Consider the following 24,701-nt stretch of genomic DNA (forward strand, 5'->3'; position numbering starts at 1 on the left):
CAGCACGTGGCGGAATGGACTGAATACGGAACAAAAGAGAGAACTCGTTGGTATAATCACGTGACCAAAGACTACCGCACAATTAAAATTTTTCCATATGTAGTTTTCATTGTTCTGGTAATTTCGGGAATTTCCATTAGTGCACTGTGGTTTCATTTCTTTACATTACTCAAGTAACAGGCTACGCCACCTGACCTTGGAAAATACGCATGACCATGCGTTTGCTTTTTACTTTTTTTTGAGCTATTTAAAAAAAAAACTTATCTGGAAATAAATGCGTTTTACTGCTTTTGGTACTATATTCTTAACATTACAGCTCTTACAGTTCCGCAGAACGAATAAACTCATCGGAATAAACTAGATGCAGTACATGAACTGGGTGGACTGAACCATGTTATGTATTTGCAGGGGGACTTATAACTTTTCCCCTCCATAGCCTTGCTAGTGGTCTCGCTCAAGATACAGAGAGAGAGAGTATGGGGATGGGTTGGTAAATTTTGAAACATTTTTTATTTTTTATGTCTACAAGAGAAAGTACCATGTTTTATTTAAAACCACCGCCTCGCGACAGGTATGGGCGTAATGTTACTCCCTGCTTGTGTTGTTCGTGATTTCGAGGTGTCTTTGGTGTACACCGGTACCCCTGTGCATTCAAAATAGTTTTTCTTTTATTGTTGTTTTCTTTTTTTTCGAGTGATGTTGCGGTGTCGCGAGCTTCAGCTCGAGCTCAAGAAGATGGCGCTGTGAGCGCGCGCGAGGTATCCGTCGCCATTTTATGTTGGGAAATCAGACCGAATTGGAGAGAACGCGACGGTTTATTAGTTTCGATTCTCAAAAAACGAAAATAAGAAATGTCCAACGGCAAATAAATTGGGACCAGCAAGGTAATAGTGGCGGAAACGGATAATGTAACGTGTTGTATGTTTGGATATCCATTTGTCAAGTGAACATTGTTCAGGCAATGCGGACATAGCCAACCAGAAGGGTAGCTTCTTGGCTAACGTTAGCTGTTTTGGCAGTGCAAATGCATTTCCGAGGTTCCAGGTAGTTTGATAACTATTTCTCGTTTTCTTGACTGGATTTACTGAGGGTAATGGATCCGAATCCACAGTATGCCTTAAGTTGGTAACTGAATTATATCGTATCCTGCTCAAAGAACGACTTCGTGGCATTGCTAACGTTACGTAGCTAGCTCACTAACGCTGCCCGGCTAAGCAACTAGGTAGCTAGACAGCTAGCGATCCACGTTCAGGCTAACCGGCTAGCGACAGGAACAAAGGCTGAAATGGGCCTCAGAAAATTATTTTTTTCTTCTAACAAGCCCTGTTTGCTCTGCATTGATTTGTTTTATACTACTCTAACAAAAAAATAACGTATGTGCGTTTAACTGTCCGTTGTTTATATGTAGCTCGCTGTCAATTGTTAGCTAAATGGTTCATTTCAACTTATTTGTGGCGACCTGGTATAGCTAGCTAGCCCGATGCGTATCAATGACTGATGCTAGGCTAGCGAAGTCATTCTGTCACCGTGGGAAGTACCTAGCCAGTGCCAAAACACAGGTTTATGTTAACGTTAGCTACAATGACTAGTTGTTCAGCCAGGTACATATTTGTAACTACAGTTTGTTAGTAAAGCCACTACCTAGTTAATGTCCAGTTCGACCTGCATGTTAGCCAGCTAACATTAATGTTAGTTACATTCGAATTTACCATTTGTTACTATTAGCCGGGTGTCATATTTAATGGTAGATGTGGCTAACTGCACGCCAAATGAATAAGTTAATGTAGCTAACGTTAGCTAGCTAGCTTTTCTATTAAGCTAAGACTGTAAAACTGAACTAACTTTAACATTGGGGTAGTATTGTTTCATATTAACTTGCCACAATGCGACTATCAATGACGGCAACGTTAGCAGATAGCTATACCGGTTGGTTCGTTAACTTGAGTGAAAACAAACTCGTTAACTGTTATTACTAGTTTGGTGGGTCCCCCGAACCCCCCCCCCCATCTGAAAGTTTGAGAATTTGTTAGCTAGCCTTTCAATATCTATGCAAGGTGGCTACATTAGACAAACAAGATACTTAAACGGTTGTTACAGGGACAGCTAGCTAGGTTGCTTGTTTGTGCAAGTTAGCTCGTGTGTGTTAGCTAATTTAGCTAGCATGTTTTGCTAACCATAGAGCAAATGTGTCGTGTCGCTAAAGATGTCGGGCCATGATTGAATTATTTTTTATAGCCAGTAGCTGGCTTCAACTTGAACAACATAACCACAGGCTGGGAAATGTCTGTAGCCAGTTAACGTCTGCGCTAAAACTCACTTGCTGGGTTGTCTAACGTGGCCTAATCATGTTGTAAATTAATTCTCGAGTTGTTAACGTTACTGGCTTAGATGCACAGCAAGCTGTCCATCTGAGGAAATTGTAGGCAGCAATTTTGCCCTCAACCAATGTGGTATATTGCATTAATGGGTAACGTTATGTATCCAGCATCGGGCCGTTAGTTTTTAAAAGTGTATGTAACAAACCAATTCTGTAGAGTTATTTTTAATTGTTCCATTCGCATTGTTATTTCCCCATTGGAAAACGATCAGAATGGTTAGACTTTAGCCGATTGCTTGGAATGACACCGTGTCAATGAAACGGTATTATTTTTGAAGGGGGAGGGGGGTCGTTGAGTTAGCAAGGCAAGTAACGTTAGCTATAGTTCGATAGTTTTCTGAAATGACTTGCATTGCACAGATGACCTTATATCTTGCAGAATTATTATCGTTATACATTACATCGAATTCATCCGATGGAAGGTAACATGTTATATTTATATTGCTTCGTTACATTACACATGGCAATTGGCTATGTTGCATTTATCTTTACTGAGTCACTCAGGGGTACAGTGCAGGCCTCGAGGCCTAGTAGTGACGAGCGTTTGCGCAGTCCCGGAGTACCATTAGCGGGTTTTTTTTTTTTGTTTAGTTTATATTATGGATAATTCTGCTCTGTTTAACTGGTATGTTGTGTTATAAAAGATCAGTAATTACCCATCAGGTTTACCCAATGTTTTGAAACTTGTCGGCCGCACTTTAGTCAGTGTAATCTGTGCCATTACTCGTGGAACGGATATGTTAGCAAGGTAGCTAACGTTAGCTCGTAACGTTAACGTTGCCTCAATTCTGTTTTTATGCCCGAGGAAGTTAACGTTAGCTACGTATGGAAGTGCGAAACGCTGCAAGTTTAATTGTTAACTTCTAAATGTACAGCTTTCTAGCTCCATAATTTGATTTCGTGCCAACTGACCGGTTTAATGTGAAGAAATACGAGACGATTCTCTGTGGGATTAAAGCGAAATCTTTGGAGTAACAGCAATGACGATATGCTAAATTACATTTAACGTGCGCTATATTAGCAACTATCTTTAGTTCGGCTTTGTGTGCATATATTTTTCACCTGGGCATAGTACCCCCTGAAGTAATCTTACAAGGCCAACACCCATACCTTCGCAGAGTATTCTTGTATGTAACAGTTTGGACGCAGTCCTGTTTATTACGGATGGCGAAAGTTCACTTTGAAGGATTAAAAATTAATTGTATGTATTTTTGTCCTCTGTAGATGCCAAGCTTGATGCTGGACTGAGGGACTTTACTTCATATCAAGACCCACTGGAAGAGGAAGCAGATTATACATCAGAATTTCACATCTTGGGGGAGGACACAAGCTGAATTAACCTATCTCTGCGGTGACAAAAGGGGAATAATGGTGATTTTGCGCCGGGCTCGGCCGCCTGCTTCCGCCCCAACCAGCAATGAATCTTGACTCGCTCTCGCTGGCTTTGTCTCAAATCAGCTACCTGGTTGACAATTTAACTAAGAAAAATTACAGAGCCAGCCAGCAGGAAATACAACATGTGAGTATATCCCGGACTGTTGAAAGTACACCCGACAGCTCTCCCCAACGATTCTAACGCCTATGAAATGAGTTATCGATATGTGCTGTTTCCATTGTTCTGGTGAAGTTGGTAAATATTCCATTAGTGACCTGTGGTTTCGTTTTCTTCATTATTAAAGTAACATGTCGCATGTTCATGGGCTCATTCCAATCGCTTAGTTTTCGATACTTTTTTCCTTTCCTTGCTCCTGACCAGGAGATCCTGGTTTTCCATCTTTAGGGAGATTCCAACCCCTTAAATGTTCCTTTTAGGTGCTAAAGTAGAAGTTTAAAAACTCCCAATCTTTCCTTTGAGCAAGAAAACATCAGCGTATCCTTTTGCAGAAGTATTTTTTCGGGAAGCCTGACGTATAAATGATTGACTTGTGGGTCCACCTCTCCCCATCTGCCATATCTAACTGACGTGGCTTCGAACTGAAATTCAAATGTTCCTAATTTGCATTTCTTTCGATTTCCCAGTCTTAATTTTATTTTTTTATTAAATATATTCTATATATTATTTTTTGCCCCTTTGCCTAGCTTCTCCCCATGGGGTAGAAAAAAGTGAGGGAAAAGAAGAGATGAGAAAGATAAGCGTTTGGAATGAGCTCCCTACTTTTGCCTTTTGTCTTTTTTTTTTTGAGCGGAAGTTGTGCACACGCTTTTCGTTCACAAGTTGCACCCCCTGCTCAAGTTGTAAATCGTTTGGAGCTGAGGAAGTTTCTGACTGCAGTACAGCTGTAACCTGATTAGCCTAAGCAGGGTTTTTCCTCGATAGAGAAATCTTTGGCCAAATTTTCAGACACAAAAACAGGAATGTGAAAGAATGGGAAATGGTTCAATGTGGGATGACCTTGCGTGTGACCACAAGCGCTAACCCAATGCTAGGCGTGCCAAACAGCCATTTCACCTTTCATGCCAGGAAAAACCCTGCTAAGGTGCACCAGATATGATTATTTACACACATTGACCTGAAACATCATGTATTTGTCTGGGTGAAGTATGTTGTGCATTTTGTTATTTTTATGAGTCACGTAACACTCAGTTGTTCATTTTTTTTTAGCTGCATTCATCACGCTTTTCCCCTGTTGATTTGTGAGGACGGTTTACGCGTCTAATGAGCATCCCTTCGGGAATGTTACCTGTGCTGCTAATTTAGTCTCGTTTGCTAGCACAGGCTCTCTTACTGTTTTTTTCATTACTGTTAGCCACATGACACAGCCACTTGACATCAACCATCTCTAGGGATGAGTTATAGGTCCCATAAGGGTAGATGGGGCACCTATTCTCAGACCTGCGCATCTCCTGTGTACTGGCTTTCATGTCCATGTGGAAGAAGAAAAAAAAAAATGTCCTCAGTGTAAAGACCTCCATTTTGATCTTCAGGACTTGCTGATTTGCAGTGGCCCGATTCTTCATTAGGTGGATCATGAAGTGTAGCATGACTATTGAAAGACAGGCTTAATCTGTCGCATCAGATCTTAACTAAATAATATGATGTAGCCTGGCCATATTGTCCTCATTTCTGAAGCTCACTTCTCCCCTTGGCATGAAATGTGTTTTTTTCACCTACTGGTCAGTGGCGTGTGTGATTTCAGAAAATTCACCGGCCATTTTATACATTTTCCCAGCCAGATAACCAGCTGCATTGTGCTATAAAGATAATCTGCCAAAGTGACTGCAAGAGTAGAACATCTCACGAGCTGGAATAAAAAAATAAAAATAATAATAAAAAAAAAAGTGTTAGTATTTGACTGATAGTGGATATTCATTTGACACCCTGCTCCCATAGAAGGAATACAAGGACACAGTGCCAAAAAGCTAGCAAGTCTTGCAGTTGTTGGAGATATTTCAAACACACATTTTCCTTTACCTTGATCCATTTAGAAACTGTATAAAAAATTTGCCCATGTACCCCTAGTACCAACTTCTCTCTGACTCACTATATACATTCAGTGCCCACTTTATTAGCTGTTCGTCAGCTTTTTAATGCATGCGTCTAATCGGCCAATTATGTGGCTGTGACTCAATGCATAAAAGCATGCCGACATGGTCAAGGGGTTCAGTCGTTGTTCAGACCAAGCAGAATGGGGAAGAAATGTGATCTATGTGACTTTGACCGTGGAATGATTGCTGGTGTCAGACGGGGTGGTTTGAGTCTCAGAAACTGCTGATCTCCTGGAATTTTCACACACGAGTTTAGTTTACAGATAGTGGTATGAAAAAACAAAAACACAATTTTTGGCACTTATATGTGTGAAAGCGCCTTGTTAATGAGGTCAGGGGAGAATGGTTCAAGCTGACAGGAAGGTCACTCAAATAACCACGCATTGCACGAGGGTGTTATGCTGAAGAGCATGCCTGAACGAACAATGCATCAAACTTTGACATGGATGGGCTACAGCTGCAGAAGACTAATATGTCTGAAAAAGAAGTAATAAATGTCCAATAAAGTGGTCTCTGAGTAAGTATATACAGTGTTTAGCGCACCATGTCACATTTTGTTCTGCAGAATGGCCACCTGCTGTGACAGCAGTTATCGCAAGGTGTACAGTTAATGGGGCAGCCTGTAGCCTAGTGGCTGAGATGCTTGGGACCTGCTGTAGCCTCAGTGAGATCCCTGCTGCTGTTGGGCCCTTGAGCAAAGCCCTTAACCCCTCATTGCTCTGGGTGGGGGGGTTGTCCCCTGCTTAGTCTAATCAACTGTAAGTCACTTTTGATAAAAGCATTAGCCAAATAACAATGTCATGTAATGCAATAATGTGAAGTCGGTCTGTTGTGTTCTCCCAGCCGGCCGGTTGAAGCTAACTGATGTAATAGTGGTTATCCCAGGGCTGTGTTGAGCCTGGCGGTGACTGACGGTCTGGTTTCCACCCCCCAGATTGTGAATCGACACGGCCCTGAAGCAGACAGGCATTTGTTACGCTGTCTCTTCTCCCATGTGGATTTCAGTGGCGATGGTAAAAGCAGCGGCAAAGACTTCCATCAGGTAATTCCTTTTCCTCCAACGCCAGGCCGCCGCGTTACTAATTACGGCTGCGGCGGCATGGTTACGAAGCTGAGTCCGGAACTCACCGAGCGACGGGTTTGAATTAGGGCTGCACAATACATCGTATATTTATGGTAATTGAAATATGGGCTAGAGAAACCCATCGCAAAAGACTGCTTGAACTGTGATGAATTGTATTTATTAGTATGATTTGCTGTTCATGTGCAATTTGTTCAATAAAAGCATGTTGGATATAATGCATTTAGTTTTTGTATGTATTCAGTGGGCAAAGGCTGTTCATTTTCTGGGGTCTATGTTAGCGGTGTTCCTAAACCAGGAAGACATTAGAATTGTGCGCACTTCAATATTTGTTTATTTAACGCAAGTCATATCGTCATTGCAATGTTCAACAACATTATCGCATGTTTTCCTCGTATCGTGCAGCCCTTGCTTGAATCCCAGACGGGACTGTTCAAACTGATTAACTCCAGTGTATATGCAACCGTATCAGTTGATGTCTCTTCTTAAAGGCATACTATGCAGGATTGCTTTCGTTGCATCCCTTTCGTGTTTACACACGAAAAACATCCAGAAGCGCTTATTTTTTAATAACGCATTAGAGTAGACAAGCAGGGTATTGACCCGAGGTGAACACAGACACTGGTTGCCAGTGTGTCATAATAACGACTGAAATGATGCATGTTTATACTATTTTCAAGATCCTGAAAATCCTGCTAGTATGCCTTTTAATGAAAGTAAATGATAGTACTTGTCTTTAATGAGGTCGTCTGCTAAGCAAATCGCTTAATGGGCTGAGGTGTTAACGGAAAGGCCTGAATGTTTAAGACATTATCAGTCCTGGGGGAAACTCTGTAGCTCTGCTCTTCGGTCGTGCATATCTGTGTTTTCATGTCATCACGCCGTTGCCTGCTAGTGTAAAAATAGATTTCATCTTTGGCCTTCGCACGGTGCGTTTTGAACCAATGGCTTCCTTAACCACCTTTGTTCTGTGCCCCCCCCCATCTCCTCTCTCCTTTTTGTCCATTTGCCCAAGACACAGTTTCTGATCCAGGAGTGTGCGTCGCTGATCACTAAGCCAAACTTTATCTCGACGCTCTGCTACGCCATCGACAATCCTTTACACTATCAGAAGGTAGGCCCTGATTCTTCCCAGGCTGTGTTCTGGTGTCTGTTTTTGTTGAAGAGCGTATGGAGTTATTCTGGTTTGTTAATGTACCATACTTTTATGATCCCGGTATTGGTGATGGTGAAAGTTCATGTACAATTTCATTCGCCCATATTACTTACACAAGCGTTTTCTTCAATAGCAGACTGTAGCTGATGCTTGCTGGTAGTTTTCCATTGAATAAGGTTCTTGCTATGGCCATTTTCTGTCATCTGCACAGCTGCAGTTAACACGGATATGATTCTTATTTGGTACATTTTTGATTTCTGGTCTTGATTCTTTTATATCTTTGCCCTTTTGTAGAGTTTGAAGCCATCACCCCATTTGTTTACTCAGCTGAGTAAAGTGCTGAAATTAAGCAAGGTCCAGGAGGTAAGAGAAGGAACTTCCCCGTTATTGACAGAATTCAGATGGCTTTTTGTTTTTCCTGTACTGATGCATATGCTGCCATTTCTTCCAGGTGATTTTTGGCCTTGCCCTGTGGAACTCCTCCAGCGTAGACCTGAGAGGATTTGGTGAGTAATCCGTTCTTTGTTCTCATCCTAAGACGCGTGTTTCTGTGTTGACAAGTAAACTCACCTTGTTCAGAACATAACACGAGAAGTGGCCGCTTCCACCAGAAGTTAACGTTTGTGCAACGGTAGTTTTTCTCCTGAGGAATCTGGTTTATGATTGTTTGCTTATTGTCTGTCCCAGCCACTAAAACACTTTGATGTGAATTGGTCCAATATTGCTAGAGAAAATGACAAATAACTGCACAATGTCCTTGTGTTCGGAAGACCGTGTTAGCTGAACATCTCTGTTCACTCTGTTATGCAGGCTGAGGCGTATGTATGGCTGCCGGTCAGTGGTCTCTGGTTAGCAACAGCTTCCCAACCACAAAGATCTTGGGTGTTTTAATTATTCTACAAAAGCATTATTCCCTGTGTTTCATCATGATTATATAAATAACAAACACTCAAACATCATGATTGCATTTTTTAGTCCATATCATTTCTGTTGATTGAACTGTTGATTGAAACGATGCTTATGTCAAACCATAAGCCAATGAAGTGGAATTTATTTTGAAGTGGAGGTACAGCTGTAAGCATGCTGTCAAACGAGTCTATTTTAATGCTCACACCACAATTTCAATTAGTGGTGTGCATTTCGGTTTCGTTCATTTCTTTGCATCTTGATCAGAGCTTGGCGAGTCTTCACTTTCTTATTCGCTGCTGCTGCCCTGCAAACATGGAGTCGGCTAGAGAGCGCTGGAGCACATGGAATTTTATTTTATTAGCTCTTGAAATCCGATGTTTCAGTCGACCTGTAGAAACTACATCTATAATGAAGTTCCCCCTTGGATAAAATGAACTGTTATTGAAATGAATAAAGTGTAGTGTAGTGGTTAAGGTACATGACTGGAACCCGCCGGGTTGGTGATTCGATCCCCCGTGTAGCCACAGTAATAAATAAAAATCTGCACAGCTGTTGGGCCCTTAACCCCACATCCCGCTTAGTCTAATCAACTGTAAGTCGCTTTGGTTAGAAGCATCAGCCTCATAATGTAATGCAATTATGTAAAGTCACTTTGTTGTGTTGTGTTCTCCCAGCCGGCCAGTTTGTGAAGCAGAAGCTTCCGGATCTCCTGCGGTCTTACGTGGACTCGGACCTTGCAGGGAACCAGGGAGGTGGCTTCCAGGACATTGCCATAGAGGTCCTGCACCTGCTCCTCTCCCACCTCCTCTTTGGGCAGAAGGGAGCTTGTGGGGTTGGACAGGAACAGATTGACGCCTTCCTCAAAACCCTGTGCAGAGGTGAGGGGCGCCGTCGTGCTGAACTAGCGGAGATGTGTTTTGCACTCCATGTTCAGGGCCCTGTAGAAAACATCCACTGGCCAGGTATGGGTAACAAGGGTCAAATCAGTTTCTGCTTTTCATGCCCACTTCTACCATCCTGTAGGTTTTCACTCCAACCCTAACAAAGCACACCTCATTCAGCAGCTAGAGTTCTTGTTGAGGTGCTAATTGGTAATATCACAATATCGCCCTTTGCCAAATTAGGGTTGAAATGAAAACCCGCAGGAGCGTGCATCTCCAGGAACAGGGTGTTTTAACGCAGCTCTGTTTTAATGGATCAAATGATTTATTTTTCTGGGTATTTGCCTCAGTCTGAAAGCAGAGGTGTTCCCAGCGTAGCTGTAGAAATGGCCACAGATCTGGCTGTCGGGGGAAAGATGGTTTAAAACGCACATGAAACGGACAGCTTGCACTTTTCCTCATTTGTCTTGGTAATTCCTGTAGAGCACTTTACGCATAAGCTGAGCTTGGCAGACACGCTGTAAAAAAAAAAAAAAAAGCTTAAAAGCGAAAGAATTGAATCTTGTAATAAAGTCACTCATTTTATTTGTATAAATTTTTTTCACTAGAACACTAGAATGTGAGAAAAGGTTATTGCATTATAAAACAAAAATATTTTTTCTGTGATGCCGTTTGGATGAAGTGCAAGTATTGATCTTGTTTTTCATTGTTTCAAACCCTGAACAGTTGAGTGCATGTGATTACTATTATGTGTAATAGCCAGCCCTCTTGTATCCTGTATTCGTATTACATGCCTGTTGTACAGCCAAAAGTTTTTCAACTTGGTAGGGCAGATATTCCTTTTACACTGCGAAAATGTAGTTGACAAAGATCTATGTGTAATACCATATGTGAGGGGTACCATGTTGCTGAAAACCCTACAGTAGCCCATTGCTGTCCAGCAGCGTCTTGTGCGCTCTGGTTTCCCAAGCGCGTTTGACCTCTGACCCCCCTTCCTTGCAGATTTCCCGCAGGAGCGCTGTCCCGTGGTGCTCGCACCACTGCTGTACCCTGAAAAACGGGACATTCTGATGGACAGGATCCTGCCAGACTCTGGGGGGTTAGCCAAGACCATGATGGAGAGCTCACTCGCTGAGTTCATGCAGGAAGTGGGCTATGGCTTTTGTGCAAGGTGAACCTCTTACGGCTCCGTCTGCCCTGTTCTTGGGTTGGGTACTCTCAAAGTGCAACTCTCCACCTTCTAGTCCTCTTGGTTGGCTTCCTTGCCCCAGGCAAGATCAATTGAGCTCAGAAAAGTATTTCAATCCAAAATGGGAACCGATTTGACCCAGGTCTGGATTTTGTGTCACACACTAGCATGCACAAACACAGGCGCCACACACCCGCTCTGACACACTGTGGTTCTAATACGTTTGTGTGTGCTCCCCGCAGTCTCGACGAGTGCCGTAACATAATCCTGCAGTATGGGGTGCGGGAGGTCACTGCCAGCCAGGTGGCCCGGGTGCTGGGGATGATGGCGCGCACACACTCTGGCCTGTCTGACGGGATTCCCCTGCAGGTGAGCCGCTCGTCTCTGCCCGTCTGTCTGTCTCTGCCCGTCTGTCTGTCTCTGCCCGTCTGTCTGTCTCTGCCCGTCTGCCCGTCTGTCTGTCTCTGCCCGTCTGTCTGTCTCTGCCCGTCTGTCTGTCTCTGGCCGTCTGTCTGTCTCTCTGCTTCTCTCTCTCTCTCTCTCTCTCTCTCTCTCTCTCTCTCTCTGCCTGTCTCTCTCTCTCTCTCTCTCTGCCTGTCTCTCTCTCTCTCTCTCTCTCTCTCTCTCTCTCTCTCTCTCTCTGCCTCTCTCTCTGCCTCTCTCTCTGCCTCTCTCTCTCTCTCTCTCTCTCTCTCTCTCTCTCTCTCTCCTGCCTGCCTGTCTCTCTCTGAATCAATTCAGTTTTATTTGTACAGCACTTTTTACTTAGAACTGTCACAAAGATGCTTCAGAGTAAAATACGGGAAATAAGAAAAAAGGCAAACTATGCCAATGCCCCAAAATGGCAAGTACATAACAAAAAAAGGTTGGGAGAAAGACACTCAAACATTGGCAAGAAAATCAACATTCAGTCACACATTTTGACCTTAAAAAGCATGTGGGATTGCGATTACATTTATTTTACCCAAAGCGACGTACTATAAGTGCATATCAAAGGTCTACAGGACAATATAGGGTAAATATTAATCAACTTTCAGTCGGACATTTTGTCCTTAAAAAGCACCTGAAATGCTGTTGCATTACATTGATTTAGCCGAAGCTTTTATCCAAAGCGACATTCTGCCAGTGTTACGAAGGTTATTGAGCAACTCCAGAACACAGGTCAGATAAGGTACAGTTCACACAAAGCATCTGTTATCCATAGCCATGACTGTTCAGTCTGGTTCACTTGATAAATACACAAAAAAGAAATACATATAGCGTGAATAATAACTTTTGGTCAGACATTTTGTCCATGAAAAGCACGTCAGATTGTTGGTCAACCAGACCTTGAAAGTCCTGTGCTGTGTTTGTGAGAAACGGCGTCGGCCTCATGGTCTGGGACAGGAGCGTGCTGTTTCTCTGGGTCATTTTCAGTACTGCATGTGCCTGCTTATAGCAGCTCTGTTTGTACATGCCGTTTTATCACCACTGTTATTCACTATGCTGTACTCGACTCCACGTTCCCTCTCCTGATACTGAGTGCGTGTTTTGCCAGTGGCTGCCAGATGTTTGTAGGGTGGGAATACAGGGATGTAGTTTTTAGTGTCCTCTTTCATAAGTGCAGTTATTTAGATGATGCTGTTATCCAAAGTGACTTAGAGTTGATTAGACTAAGCACAGGCCAATCCCCCCCCCCCCCCAATGGTTAAGGGCCTTGCTCCAGGGCCCAACAGCTGCACTGGGGCCTGTCCCACCAGCCGTCCAGGTCCCAGTCGTGCGCCTTAGCCTCTGTCGCTGTGATTTGGTGTGTGTTCCACCGTGGTTATTCCCGCTTTTCCGCCTCTTTCCAGTCCATCTCGGCTCCAGGTAGCGGGATCTGGAGCGATGGGAAGGACAAGAGCGAGGGATCCCAGGCGCACACCTGGAATGTGGAAGTCCTGATCGACGTCGTCAAGGAAGTCGTGAGTCATTTCATACCACCCCGTAGTGACTATAAAGGGTCTGAAAATGTATTGGAGAATTACTACAGAGCGATGCATCCAAATTTCTATTTAAAGTTATGTTAACTGGAATAACAGACATTACAAGTCAGACATAAATTCTGTAGTGAAATGATTGTATGGGTGTGGTTGGGACCCGTTACTACCCACAAGTAAATGAACTCTCGTGGCTGTATGAGTCACTCTAACTTTGTCTTCCCGATTGTCTCCCAAAACAATAGGTAAGAGTTTTGTGGTAAAACATTGTTACAAGACCATTGTAAATCCCTTCCTATCATTGTAAAAGGCTCAATGACATGTTGACTCACCCTCTGCCTGTGTTTATAGTCCTTAAATTTGGGTTTCAAAATATACAGGTGATGGACCAACACTCTGTTCCAAAACATTGTATAGCTGCACAATAGCTTGAGCTCATTGGTCGAAAATGGGTTCTAATTCCCACAGCCAATGTCGTTTCAATGTCAGCGCAGAAGGGGTAGGGATAAAAACAGTGTTGTGGTTTGAGGGTGCTTGTTGCTGTGATTGACCGTTAAAAGTCCGACATTACCCATTGTACCTTTAAACCACAGAATCCGGTCTAAGGTTTTACTGGGGTCCTTTTTAAGCGGTGACCTTGTTTTCCTGCAGAACCCCAATCTGAACTTTAAAGAGGTGACCTACGAGCTGGACCACCCGGGGTTCGTCATCCGCGACAGCAAGGGCCTGCAGATGGTGGTGTACGGGGTGCAGCGCGGGCTGGGCATGGAGGTGTTCCCCGTCGACCTCATCTACAGGCCCTGGAAACACGCCGAGGGACAGGTAACGCACCGCCAATCCTAGAGCAACGCTCAGCCTACCGCCTGCCCGATTGGTGCATGTCCAGGAAGTGTGTGCACTAAATGTAGTTGTCCGCCAATCACTGTTCTGTTGGTTGTTGCTGGCATTCTGTTAATGGTGGGGCTTTTCTGTGCTTTATAGCAGTAAGGGCCTGTAGTAAACGAGTCTATATTATCCCTGATGCTGGATGTTCTTGTTCTCCCCTCCTCCCCTCCCTGGCTCTCACCCGTCTCTCGTTCCCCCTCTCCAGTTGTCATTCATCCAGCATTCCCTGATGAGCCCGGAGGTGTTCTGCTTCGCGGACTACCCCTGCCACACCGTCGCCATCGACATCCTCAAGGCCCCGCCCGAAGACGACAACCGCGAGATCGCTACCTGGTACAAAACTCCTCCCTCTGGTCCAGAACTCCTCCCTCTGGTCCAGAACTCCTCCCTCTGGTCCAGAACTCCTCCCTCTGGCCCAAAACTCCTCCCTCTGGCCCAGAACTCCTCCCTCTGTTCCAGAACTCCTCCCTCTGGCCCAAAACTCCTCCCTCTGGTCCAGAACTCCTCCCTCTTGCCCAAAACTCCTCCCTCTTGCCCAACACTCCTCCCTCTTGTCCAGAACTCCTCCCTCCGATCCAGAACTCCTCCCTCCGGTCCAGAACTCCTCCCTCTGGCCCAAAACGCCTCCTTCTGGCCCTGCCCCTCTAGGCAGGCCTGCTGCAGATCAGGCCCCGTGTCCACTTGCTGTGCTCTGCAGCCCAGTGTTATGTCCACTGGGTGGCGCCAGAGTTGCATGCGTGATTATCTTAACTGGTCTGCCGTTGGCGTCTAAGTGGGTCCAGATTGGTCTTCGAGGGCTGAGAACTGTTGGTTTTCCGTCCTCCCTTTACCTGGGAGTCGGGTGTCAAGACAGTCTGGGCCTGTCAGTAGCAGTAATTGTTCAGTTAATTACCTGAGAGAAAAGAAAACCAGGGCTGGATTTGATGGATTTGATGATCCCTGCTTTAGCCACTTGCTTCAGTACTGCTTTCCCTTGATGTGACTGAAAAGGAGTCAGAAAAGCTGGAGTGTTGGGTTATTTGGAGAGTCTAAGTTGCCCCTAGGTGTTATCCTGTTGCCCTTGACCAAGGCACTGACCTCTGAATTGGAGGTGGTCCCCGGGTGCTGTACTGCGGCTGCCCACACAATCCGTATGAAGAAACTGCATTTAAACAAGCTGTGACATCACAACCATGTGCTCATTTGCTGAGTCTGACTTCAGCACGGCCCACCTTGTAGCCTGTAGAAACCCAAGAGCTCTGCAGCACAGATTGCGTTCAGCTTAATGGAGCCAGCCAGTCAGCCGATGAGAACAGAGCTTCATTCATATCAATGAGCCTTAAAGACAGCCACTGAAACGGGCTCTTCATAAGAGGCGCTGGGGAATGGGCATGTAAAACTGGGCTGGGGCCACACAAACATCGTCTTAGGGATTTCAGCGCCTAAAATAAAAGCGCTGCAAAGGTGTGCAATGTGGGACCATTTGTGTGAGCGTCTGGTGAATTGTTGAAAAGGGCGTTTGTGATTTTGGTGACGTCCCTCCCCCTCGCAGGAAGAGCCTGGACCTGGTGGAGTCCCTCCTGCGGCTGTCGGAGGTGGGCCAGTACGAGCAGGTGAAGCAGCTCTTCAGCTTCCCCATAAAGCACTGCCCCGACATGCTGGTGCTGGCCCTGCTGCAGATCAGCACGTCCTGGCACACGCTGCGCCACGAGCTCATCTCCACGCTCATGCCCATCTTCCTGGGCAACCACCCCAACTCCGCCATCATCTTGCACTACGCATGGCACGGCCAGGTGAGTGCGGCCACCCCTTCCCTTTCAGCGCACACCGCAAGGGATGTTCGCTGGCTCTGAGCTTCAGTTAGGAAGCTTCCCAGACCTGTCCTCTGGGAACCCCAGTCTGATCCAGGTATTTTATTGTTCTATCAAGAACTCCTGGTGAAACTAATCAAGCACTCCATTAGTGCTATTGGCTGTGCTTGAGGTGTAATGCCTGTATGTTGCTGGGCGTTCCTGAGGAGAGGTTTGGAACAGCTGACTGACGCTCACCCGTGATTAAGCTAGTTCTTAGTGTTTGATTTGTCTGCCTGTGCTCAGCACTAGGATCCCCAGCCGCTTTGGTTGCAGTCAGCTCATACAGGGAGCACTGCAGACCCACTGGGGCTCATGATATTAATCTAATTTCATATTCCCGCCCGTGTGCGGCATGTTCAGACGGGTTATAGCAACAGGTGAAAGAGAACGCCTTGCTTTTCGCACAGCAGCAGTGTCTGATCTGACAGGGTCTCTCTCCTCCCTCTCCTCTCCTCTCCTCTCCCAGGGACAGTCTCCTTCCATCCGGCAGCTGATCATGCACTCGATGGCAGAGTGGTACATGAGGGGGGAGCAGTACGACCAGGCCAAGCTCTCCCGCATCCTGGATGTGGCTCAGGACTTGAAGGTACGGGCGGACCCAGTCCTCCTCGCTCTCCGTCCTGCTCTGATCTCCCCTGCTGCCTGAGCTCATTAGCACTGCACTGACTCCAAATCCACATTTTAAACCATGCTTTAGTATTGAACTCCTTTTTTTCCTTGTTTGATTAAAATTTTCAGACTTGTTTTGCGATGTCTGCAAAAGTCCATGAGCCCGTGGCTTTTATTTCACTTAAAGCTTGTTGGCCTTCCTCAGCCAATCAGCATGTGACAGCCAGCAATGGCAGGTCATCATGAAACTAACATTTTGCAACAAAATGTTTTTACTATGCATCCACTATGTGTCTTTACAGCTTGAAAATTCATAATTGGCACCGCTTGCTGGTACCCTGTTAATTATCGCTTGTGCTTATATATGTTTATTAAACCTTTTTGCTGATTTTAACCAGACACATTTCTCTTCCAGTCTCTATCAATGCTGCTAAATGGCACTCCATTCGCCTTTGTTATTGACCTTGCTGCACTTGCGTCTCGACGTGAATACCTCAAACTTGACAAATGGCTCACTGACAAGATTAGAGAGCACGGGGTGAGTGGGGCCCGTCTTCCGTTTTATCTTTCCATGGACGTGAAAATGATTGTATTATGAATCTGTAGACCAGTGCTGCTGAACCCCACGTGTCAGTGTCTGAGGGCGTTCGCACGGACCGTGCGCTACACCACATGATTTTATTTTTACCTGCTTGTCTCCGATAGTAAGAGGTAAAATCAGCTGGTGTAGCAGCGCAGGAAATGCCCACAGACACTGCGGCCCGAGGGCATGGAGCTGAGTAGTGCTGATGTCCACTGTGATAGTGCATGTGTGTGTAGAGTAGCAAATGAAGACTGAGCGGGTTGGTGCTTTTGCACGGGCTGAAGGTGTGCGTGCGTGCGTGCGTTGTACTGTTGTTGGTTGGGTGTGTTTTGGGTGCTGTAAGAGTTTACTTCCACGGTCTGACCTGCTGTGCTGTGTTGCCTTGTTGGGGGTGTGTGCGTGCGTGCGTTGTCGTTAGTTGGGTCTGTGTTGTCGTTAGTTGTGTTGGTTGGGTGTGTGTTGTCGTTAGTTGTGTTGGTTGGGTGTGTGTTGTCGTTAGTTGTGTTGGTTGGGTGTGTGTTGTCGTTAGTTGTGTTGGTTGGGTGTGTTGTGGGTGCTGTAAGAGGTTACTTCCACAGTCTGACCTGCTGTGTTGTGCTTGGTCAGGAGCCCTTCATCCAGGCCTGTGTGACCTTCCTGAAGAGGCGCTGTCCCTCCATCATGGGGGGGCTGGCCCCGGAGAAGGACCAGCCCAAAAGCGCCCAGCTCCCCCCGGAGACGCTGGCCACCATGCTGGCCTGCCTGCAGTCCTGTGCGGGGTACGTACGTCCGTCCGTCCTCCGCATCCATGCATCCTGCTGTGTTCTGCTGTAATCTGAACCCTTTCTGTTCAGACATGCGTGTCAGGTTATCTGTGCTCCTGCCGTTGCCCTTGACCAAGGCACTGGCCTCAGAACTGGAGCCACACTGTGGCTGCCCACTGCTCCTTAGTAACTAGGATGGGTCAAATGCAAATTGCCCCAAGGGGTTTAATACATTTGATCATCCCATCTTATGAAGGCCTGGCTCATCTGTGCTGTCACAGGGGCTCAACAACGGCTGATTTTGCAACCGAGTTCTGTTCCTGTTTATTCGGCTTAGTCGTTAACTCAATCTGATATTTCTTTGTACATTTTTGAGCTGCACGGGAAGGTTGTGCATCTGCTCTTTGTTGAAAGCGTGTCGACTAAACCAGGATGTGGGTGCTGTGCTGTGCATCCTGTTTGTCATGACTGGGACCCCGCAGCTGTTTGATGCTTTTTTTGTAGTGACAGTTATTTATGACTAATCGGGCGTAGTTTCATGCAGCATGATGCGTAGAGGGCCAGTTTCGCTGACACCGGCCAGCCCTAGTCCTAGAGTCAAATTTGAATGGAGATTACACCAAACTCAATTTACTCCCAGGCGTGGCTTAATCTTTGTCTGGGGAAACCAGCCCAGAGAGCTTTATCACCTTTAATTTAAACAAAACATTTTCAACTTAACCATTCCTCTTTGCTGTTTAAAATTGACCAGTTTCCCTTCCTTCCCCTCCCCCCCGCTTGCCCGTAGGAGTGTGTCTCAGGAGCTGTCGGAGACCATCCTCACCATGGTGGCGAACTGCAGCAACGTGATGAACAAGGCCCGCCAGCCCCCGCCGGGCGTGATGCCCAAGGGCCGCGCGCCCAGCACCAGCAGCCTGGACGCCATTTCCCCCGTCCAGGTATCGGTGTCCCCCCTGCAGGTGATGGGCTCCGCTTACCTCTCGTCTCTTCTGCCCGGCCGTGCGGGTTGCTCTCTGGGGGGGGAAGGATAAACCCAGGGGGTTATCACAAAAACCTTTCTCAAATGGCTGTGTGACGGCCGACCCTGGGGAGTGCACAATGTTCTATGCTCATTTTTTCCCACTGCTCCTTGAAAAGTTTAAAAATTTGGAAGCGTACCAATGCTTCCCAATGTGTGGATGCAAGTCAAATTAATGTTTTCAGTTGGTGCACATCACATTTTTGGGAATTTTTTGGCTCCAAACACGGGAGCGCTGTAGAGCACCAGTAGTTTTGTCTTTCCCGGTGTCTTGTTCAGCCTCATTCCCTGTGGTTAAGCTTAAAATGCTTGCTTTTTCTCTAGTACATCCAAATTGAGTTTAGGCTCCAATTGGGCAGGCTGTAAATAAGTGATCAGCATGTGTTGATTGGTTTCCAGAGAACAATCCCAGGTGCCTTTGAAAGTGTGCTAATTGTTGATTGTGTTTGTGGTTATTATGGCTAATGCCAGTAACCAAAGTTTAGATTAAGAGATCTAGCCGGGCATGCTCTGCGTGTGGGGCACTCCAGCCCTGCAGGCAGGGGCACATGGCTGCCAATCCCCCAGTCTGATCGCCATAACTGGGATATTTCTCATTACATCTCGTTGCTCAAAGTATAGCTGTTCACTATATTAGAATTTTTCCATAACCGTTATACATGTTTTCTCTCTCGAGTCTAAATTGTACTTGTTTCTGGAGCATTCAGTGTTTGTGTTGTGTGTTTTGAATAACAGCCTGACGTCAGTAGTTTGGGTAAAGGCCTGATGGTTTGTTGTGCGGCTCTCTCCTGTGTCGCAGATCGACCCCCTGTCAGCCATGGGCACCCTTACCCTGGGGGGCTCGACTGCCTCCCACACGCAGAGCATGCCCGGGTTCCCCACCCCGCTGGGGTCCACCTTCAGCAACCCCCAGTCCCCTGCCAAGGTCTTCCCCACGCTGTCCAACCCCGCCCCCTCCACCCCGTTTGGAGGCCTGGGGAGCCTGTCCTCCCAGCTGCCAGGTACGAACCAATTCAATTCAATTGGATGGGGTGGGCGGGCAGTAATTTTGGGGCATGAAGGGTAATCCAGTTGGATAAATTGTGGCAGTATTAACCCTTTGAAGAGTAGACTTTTTTTATTTTAAAGTTGAACACTATTGCTTTCTATCACCAGTAGTTATTGTTACATCAGCATGTAAATGTTCAGTAAAGAGCATTTTTGGTCACCTGTTGCAGATGGCTGCACTGTGTTTTGTCCTGTTATCTATAGAGTGGTAACCCTGCGGACAAAATCGATCTGTGCTAGAGTAACAAACAAAATCTACCTGGACTTCATAAATTCGGGGCATCTTACCAGAAAAGTTGCTCTTTTTAATGGAAGTTACATAAACTTTTTATCACTGGTTGTTGCTGACATCAAGCTTTTGTAAACTGGTGCCGTTGTACATCTTTGAGGGCATTCTAAAGGCAACAACTGCTCTGGGGGAGTGTTTGGGGCCTCATGTCCTATGGGCAGAACCAATACTTCACGTACCGTACCAGACGTATTTAAATATTTTGGCACACTTATCTGGCGTGACGTACAAAGCCGAATACAACGTAGCGAGATACTTTTACTATGTATTGGGTGAACTGCAAGAATGCCACACATTCACATTCGCAATGAACTATCAGGTATTTGTTATTGGATGAGCTTGCACCCAAACAGATAACATAACATAACATAATGGCCGACACAGGCCATTCAGTTCAGCAATACTCTCCTTTTTCCACGAAAGCCCAGCTAATGTTTAGTTGACCTAAAAGCACTGTATCGAGCCTGGTCTTTAAACCCAGTGTGTTTCTGCCTCCACTGCATGTCCTGGCAAGCTGTTCCACACGGCACCACACAGATAAAAGCATGCGCACGATGTACCGATCACATGACTCACATTTCCTGTCCGGTCCCGTCAGGTCCGTTGGGAAGCGGGAGCTTGTCCGGAATCGGTTCTGGCCTGGGCATGCCGGCCGTGAGCAGCGACCCGTTCGTGACGAGGAAGATGAGCACCCCGGGACTCAACCCCCCGACCTTCCAGCAGAGTAAGATGAAGGCCTGTAAGTGGTTGTGGTGTTGACTGACTGAGAGTCTCTTCTCTGCTGTGCTTCCACTGAAACAATGTCGCTTAGCACCGCACTGTTCCAGTCAGGATGAAGGCCGGTTTGTAGTCCAGTGACAGAGCAACACTGCCTCCGACAACGTCCAATGGATGTTGGCTGGTCACAGCGACATTTGGTTTATACTCTGGGTAACTAGAATGCTGAGGACAGGACTACTGTCAGTAGAATGTTCAGGAACATCCTGTGATTTCAGTGGAGCGTCACTGGACTATAAACTGGCCTTAACAGTAAGCTCATCAACCCACAGCCATGGTTTCCCCACACTGTCTTCTGTACCTGTCCGAATGCTAGCAAGGAGAAATGCTGTCTAAGACGCTATCAGAAATGACTGTAGAAACGGAGCGTTTGTTGTGAAAGACGTTCTATGCTCCTCGGGAGGACATGCATTTAGGTCGTCTTTTGTTGATGCAGGTTGATTTTTAAAAATTATTTTATTTATTTTTTAGGGACGATCGGTTTGTTTTCAGAAGCCTGAGCTTTTGCACCCTTTGGAGTTTTTGTCTTGTGACTTCAATCAGTTTGAGTGGCATGCGGAAAGTCATAATCGAGGGTGACCTCGCCACTTTAAGTTCTAAGAAGTAATCGAAGTTTGGATAGTTTTGTGTGATTTATTTCTTTCTCCCCCCCAATAATTAAGTTTGCGGCATTAATCCGTTCACATTGGAGCCAAAGCAATTGGCACCACAAGAGCTTGCCCCGTTAATCCCAGATATGCCTGCTTGTATGGCTTGTAACTTCCACAAAGCGCTAAACGCCCTAGCCCAAATTGCCTTGGGGGGACAAAATGACCCGTTTACTGATTGTGTGCCAGGCCTGCTGGTTGACTGTGGCTGTCACAGATGTGTGAATCCAGGGTGTGATGCTCGTCTCCCCCCCCCCCTTCCCAGCTGACCTCTCTCAGGTGTGGCCTGAGGCCAACCAGCACTTTAGCAAGGAGATCGACGATGAGGCCAACAGCTACTTCCAGCGCATTTACAACCACCCGCCACACCCCACCATGTCGGTTGACGAGGTAAGCCTACTGGAGGGTTGTCTGGATCAAAAAATGTTGCTTTGGGCTGTCAAAAAGGAAGGCTAGTATAAAAAAAATAAAAATAAAAAACTGCATTCTGACTTACCTCCTCCACAACATGCTGTCAGTGGGAGGCTAAACTGGAATTAAGGAGCTGTATTTTTCATGCCCGCTGTGCCAATGTGATCGCAAATTGCTTTCTTGTATTAGGTTATTCATGGTTTGTCATTGTTGGCCTTTTAAAGTTGTTTTTTATTTTTCTTCTGCCTCTGTGTGGGCAAGCTATATATGGTGTTATTATTGTGGGCTTACTATGCTCCATATATTAAACCTATTTTTATCAGAACGCAAGTGAACTACATTCACATTTACATTTTAGTCATTCGGCAGACGCTTTTAATCCAAAGCGACTTACAAGTGCATAGGTTCTACCATAAGTCAGAGCATCACATCCAGAAACTAGCAAAATACACAGGAAATGCTGTTCTAAACATAGTTGTCATCAGAAGTGCTTTTTTTTTTTTTTTTTTTCGGGGGGGGTTAGACAAGGATAGGGATATCAGAAAGGAGGGGCAGGGGAAATCAGGAGGGAGGACTATGGTAGAGTTTGAAAAGGTGGGTTTTGAGTCTGCGTCGAAATAGGGGGAGGGATTCTGCTGTTCTGACAGTGGTAGGCAAGTCACTAGGGCCTTGAAACGGTTGCGTGCGGCAATGGGAAGCCAGTGGAGGCCAATGAGAAGCGGGGTGACATGAGCCGACCTGGGCTGACTGGTGATCAGGCGGGCTGCAGCATTCTGGACCAGCTGGAGGGGCTTGATGGCACACGCTGGTGTGAACTAGTGTGAACTAGTAACAACTAGTGTGAAATGCTCATTTTTAGATCTCCTGTGTTCCAAAAATGCAATTGCATTGCCTAGTGTGACCTCTGGTCGTCAGTGTTTGTGTAATATGATTAATGGAAGTGATGGGTACAGGTGAGATGTTGCAGATGGGATTTTTCCATTTACATTGTGTGCGTGTGTCTGTGCGTGTGTCTGTTTGTGCGTGCGTGCGTGTGTGTGTGTGTGTGTGTGTGTGTGTCTGTGCGTCTGCGTATGCGTCTGTGTGCGTGCGTGCGTCTGTGTGCGTGTCTCCGTCCGTCTCCGTCCCCCCGCTCCCAGGTGCTGGAGATGCTGCAGCGCTTCAAGGACTCCAGTGTTAAGCGTGAGCGCGAGGTCTTCAACTGCATGCTGAGGAACCTGTTCGAGGAGTACCGCTTCTTCCCCCAGTACCCGGACAAGGAGCTGCACATCACCGCCTGCCTGTTCGGCGGCATCATCGAGAAGGGCCTGGTCACGTACATGGCCCTGGGTCTGGCGCTGCGCTACGTCCTCGAGGCCCTGCGCAAGCCCTTCGGCTCCAAAATGTACTACTTCGGCATCGCTGCACTAGATAGATTTAAAAATCGGTAAGAGGTCCTGCTTTCTTTGACCTAACTAGGTCCTGTTAGATTTGGGTGTTTTAATACTGGAAATGGCATTTGGTAGCAGGGCTCTACATCAAGATTTCTTTTACCACGGAGCGCACGTGATCCTGAGTTGAAAAGATGAAGGCGCACACTTGTGTGTCCCAATTACTGGGTGTGTATCGACTCGAAATATAATCCGTCATCCGGGGCAAATGCTCCTAAAAGGGGAGATCTGTCGAACCCTGGTAGGGAGTTGTATTTTCTGTTTCTGAGAACGCAGTCTTAACGTCGGTTTCCGCCCTGAGAACGCAGTCTTAACGTCGGTTTCCGCCCTGAGAACGCAGTCTTAATCTCTTGTTTCCTCCCTCAGACTGAAGGACTATCCCCAGTACTGTCAGCACTTGGCTTCCATCCCACACTTCCTGCAGTTCCCTCACCATTTACAGGAGGTAAACTGGTTTCTCGGGATACAGCAAAGATGTTAGGATGTGGCCAAGATGCTTATTCACGTAGCCCTTTGGGGGAGGAGGCGTGGGGGGGGAGGAGGCGTGGGGGGGGGGGGGGTTTTCCATCCTCAAGGGCAAACGTAGGCTTGTTTAAGGCTTGTTCCACACCTTTGCGCCTGGAAGGCGATTTTGAGCATCTTGTCCCATCTGATATCTTTGCGTGCTCTAAGCATTAATTTACATGAAATGCATTTAGACTGATTTTACTGCCTTAATGTAGTACTTCGATTACTTTCTCTCTCTCCCCCCCCCCCCCCCCTTATCTGTTTTTATTTGTTATAAATGTTTTTCTTTTATTTTTTAAATATATATATATATTGCATGTTAGTCGTGTGCATGCGCTCCCTCTGAAAGTGGAGCCCCCTGCCGCCGGGTCTACTTCGAGATGAATAAGTCTCCCGTTTCGCGTTTTCCATATCCTGTGTGTGCAGTATATCGAGTACGGCCAGCAGTCACGAGACCCCCCAGTGAAGATGCAGGGCTCCATCACCACCCCCGGCAGCCTGGCCCTCGCCCAGGCCCAGTCGCAGGCACCCCAGAAAGCCCCCCTCCCGGGACAGGTCAGCACCATGGTAACCACATCCACCACAACCACTGTTGCCAAAACCACTACCATTACCCGCCCCACCGCCGTCAGCTTCAAGAAGGACGTTCCAGTGAGTATCGGTAACGCCAGGGAAGTCGGGGTATGTGTGTCTGTCTGTGCTTATTTACCTACCTCATACATATATACGCATGCATATAGATGACCTCTCCATACAGTAATGCCATGCTGTTAAAGTCTGTAGCTGGAAACTTAAGTTTTCCCTCTTTCATAGCAGTTTATTTTCTATTTGGACATATTGCATGGAAACCTAGCCTGAATGCTCAGACCTGTTTTTTGTAAAATAA

At 46.3% G+C, this 24,701-nt stretch overlaps 1 protein-coding gene across 19 annotated transcripts in view; it reads left to right on the plus strand.

Moving 5' to 3' along the window:
* The first annotated feature begins 430 nt into the window (after positions 1 to 430).
* cnot1 (CCR4-NOT transcription complex, subunit 1) overlaps positions 431 to 24,701 on the plus strand; it is a 41,875-nt gene continuing 17,604 nt past the window's right edge. For 4 of the 19 annotated variants that reach the window (XM_061244282.1, XM_061244290.1, XM_061244276.1 and 1 more), the window contains exons 1-23: positions 431 to 571; positions 3,602 to 3,896; positions 6,798 to 6,905; positions 7,960 to 8,058; positions 8,395 to 8,463; positions 8,552 to 8,606; positions 9,684 to 9,887; positions 10,893 to 11,061; positions 11,322 to 11,448; positions 12,912 to 13,022; positions 13,689 to 13,859; positions 14,128 to 14,255; positions 15,454 to 15,694; positions 16,221 to 16,340; positions 16,779 to 16,901; positions 17,553 to 17,704; positions 18,477 to 18,648; positions 19,507 to 19,708; positions 20,642 to 20,767; positions 21,733 to 21,857; positions 23,018 to 23,304; positions 23,675 to 23,752; positions 24,232 to 24,496. In XM_061244282.1, the coding sequence (XP_061100266.1) occupies positions 3,795 to 3,896; positions 6,798 to 6,905; positions 7,960 to 8,058; positions 8,395 to 8,463; positions 8,552 to 8,606; positions 9,684 to 9,887; positions 10,893 to 11,061; positions 11,322 to 11,448; positions 12,912 to 13,022; positions 13,689 to 13,859; positions 14,128 to 14,255; positions 15,454 to 15,694; positions 16,221 to 16,340; positions 16,779 to 16,901; positions 17,553 to 17,704; positions 18,477 to 18,648; positions 19,507 to 19,708; positions 20,642 to 20,767; positions 21,733 to 21,857; positions 23,018 to 23,304; positions 23,675 to 23,752; positions 24,232 to 24,496 (3,234 nt within the window). In that variant the 5' untranslated portion in view covers positions 431 to 571; positions 3,602 to 3,794. The other 15 variants (XM_061244291.1, XM_061244285.1, XM_061244294.1 and 12 more) reach the window with 12 other exon arrangements.

This window comes from Conger conger, chromosome 6, assembly GCF_963514075.1.
Source record: "Conger conger chromosome 6, fConCon1.1, whole genome shotgun sequence".
Lineage (NCBI taxonomy): Eukaryota > Metazoa > Chordata > Actinopteri > Anguilliformes > Congridae > Conger > Conger conger.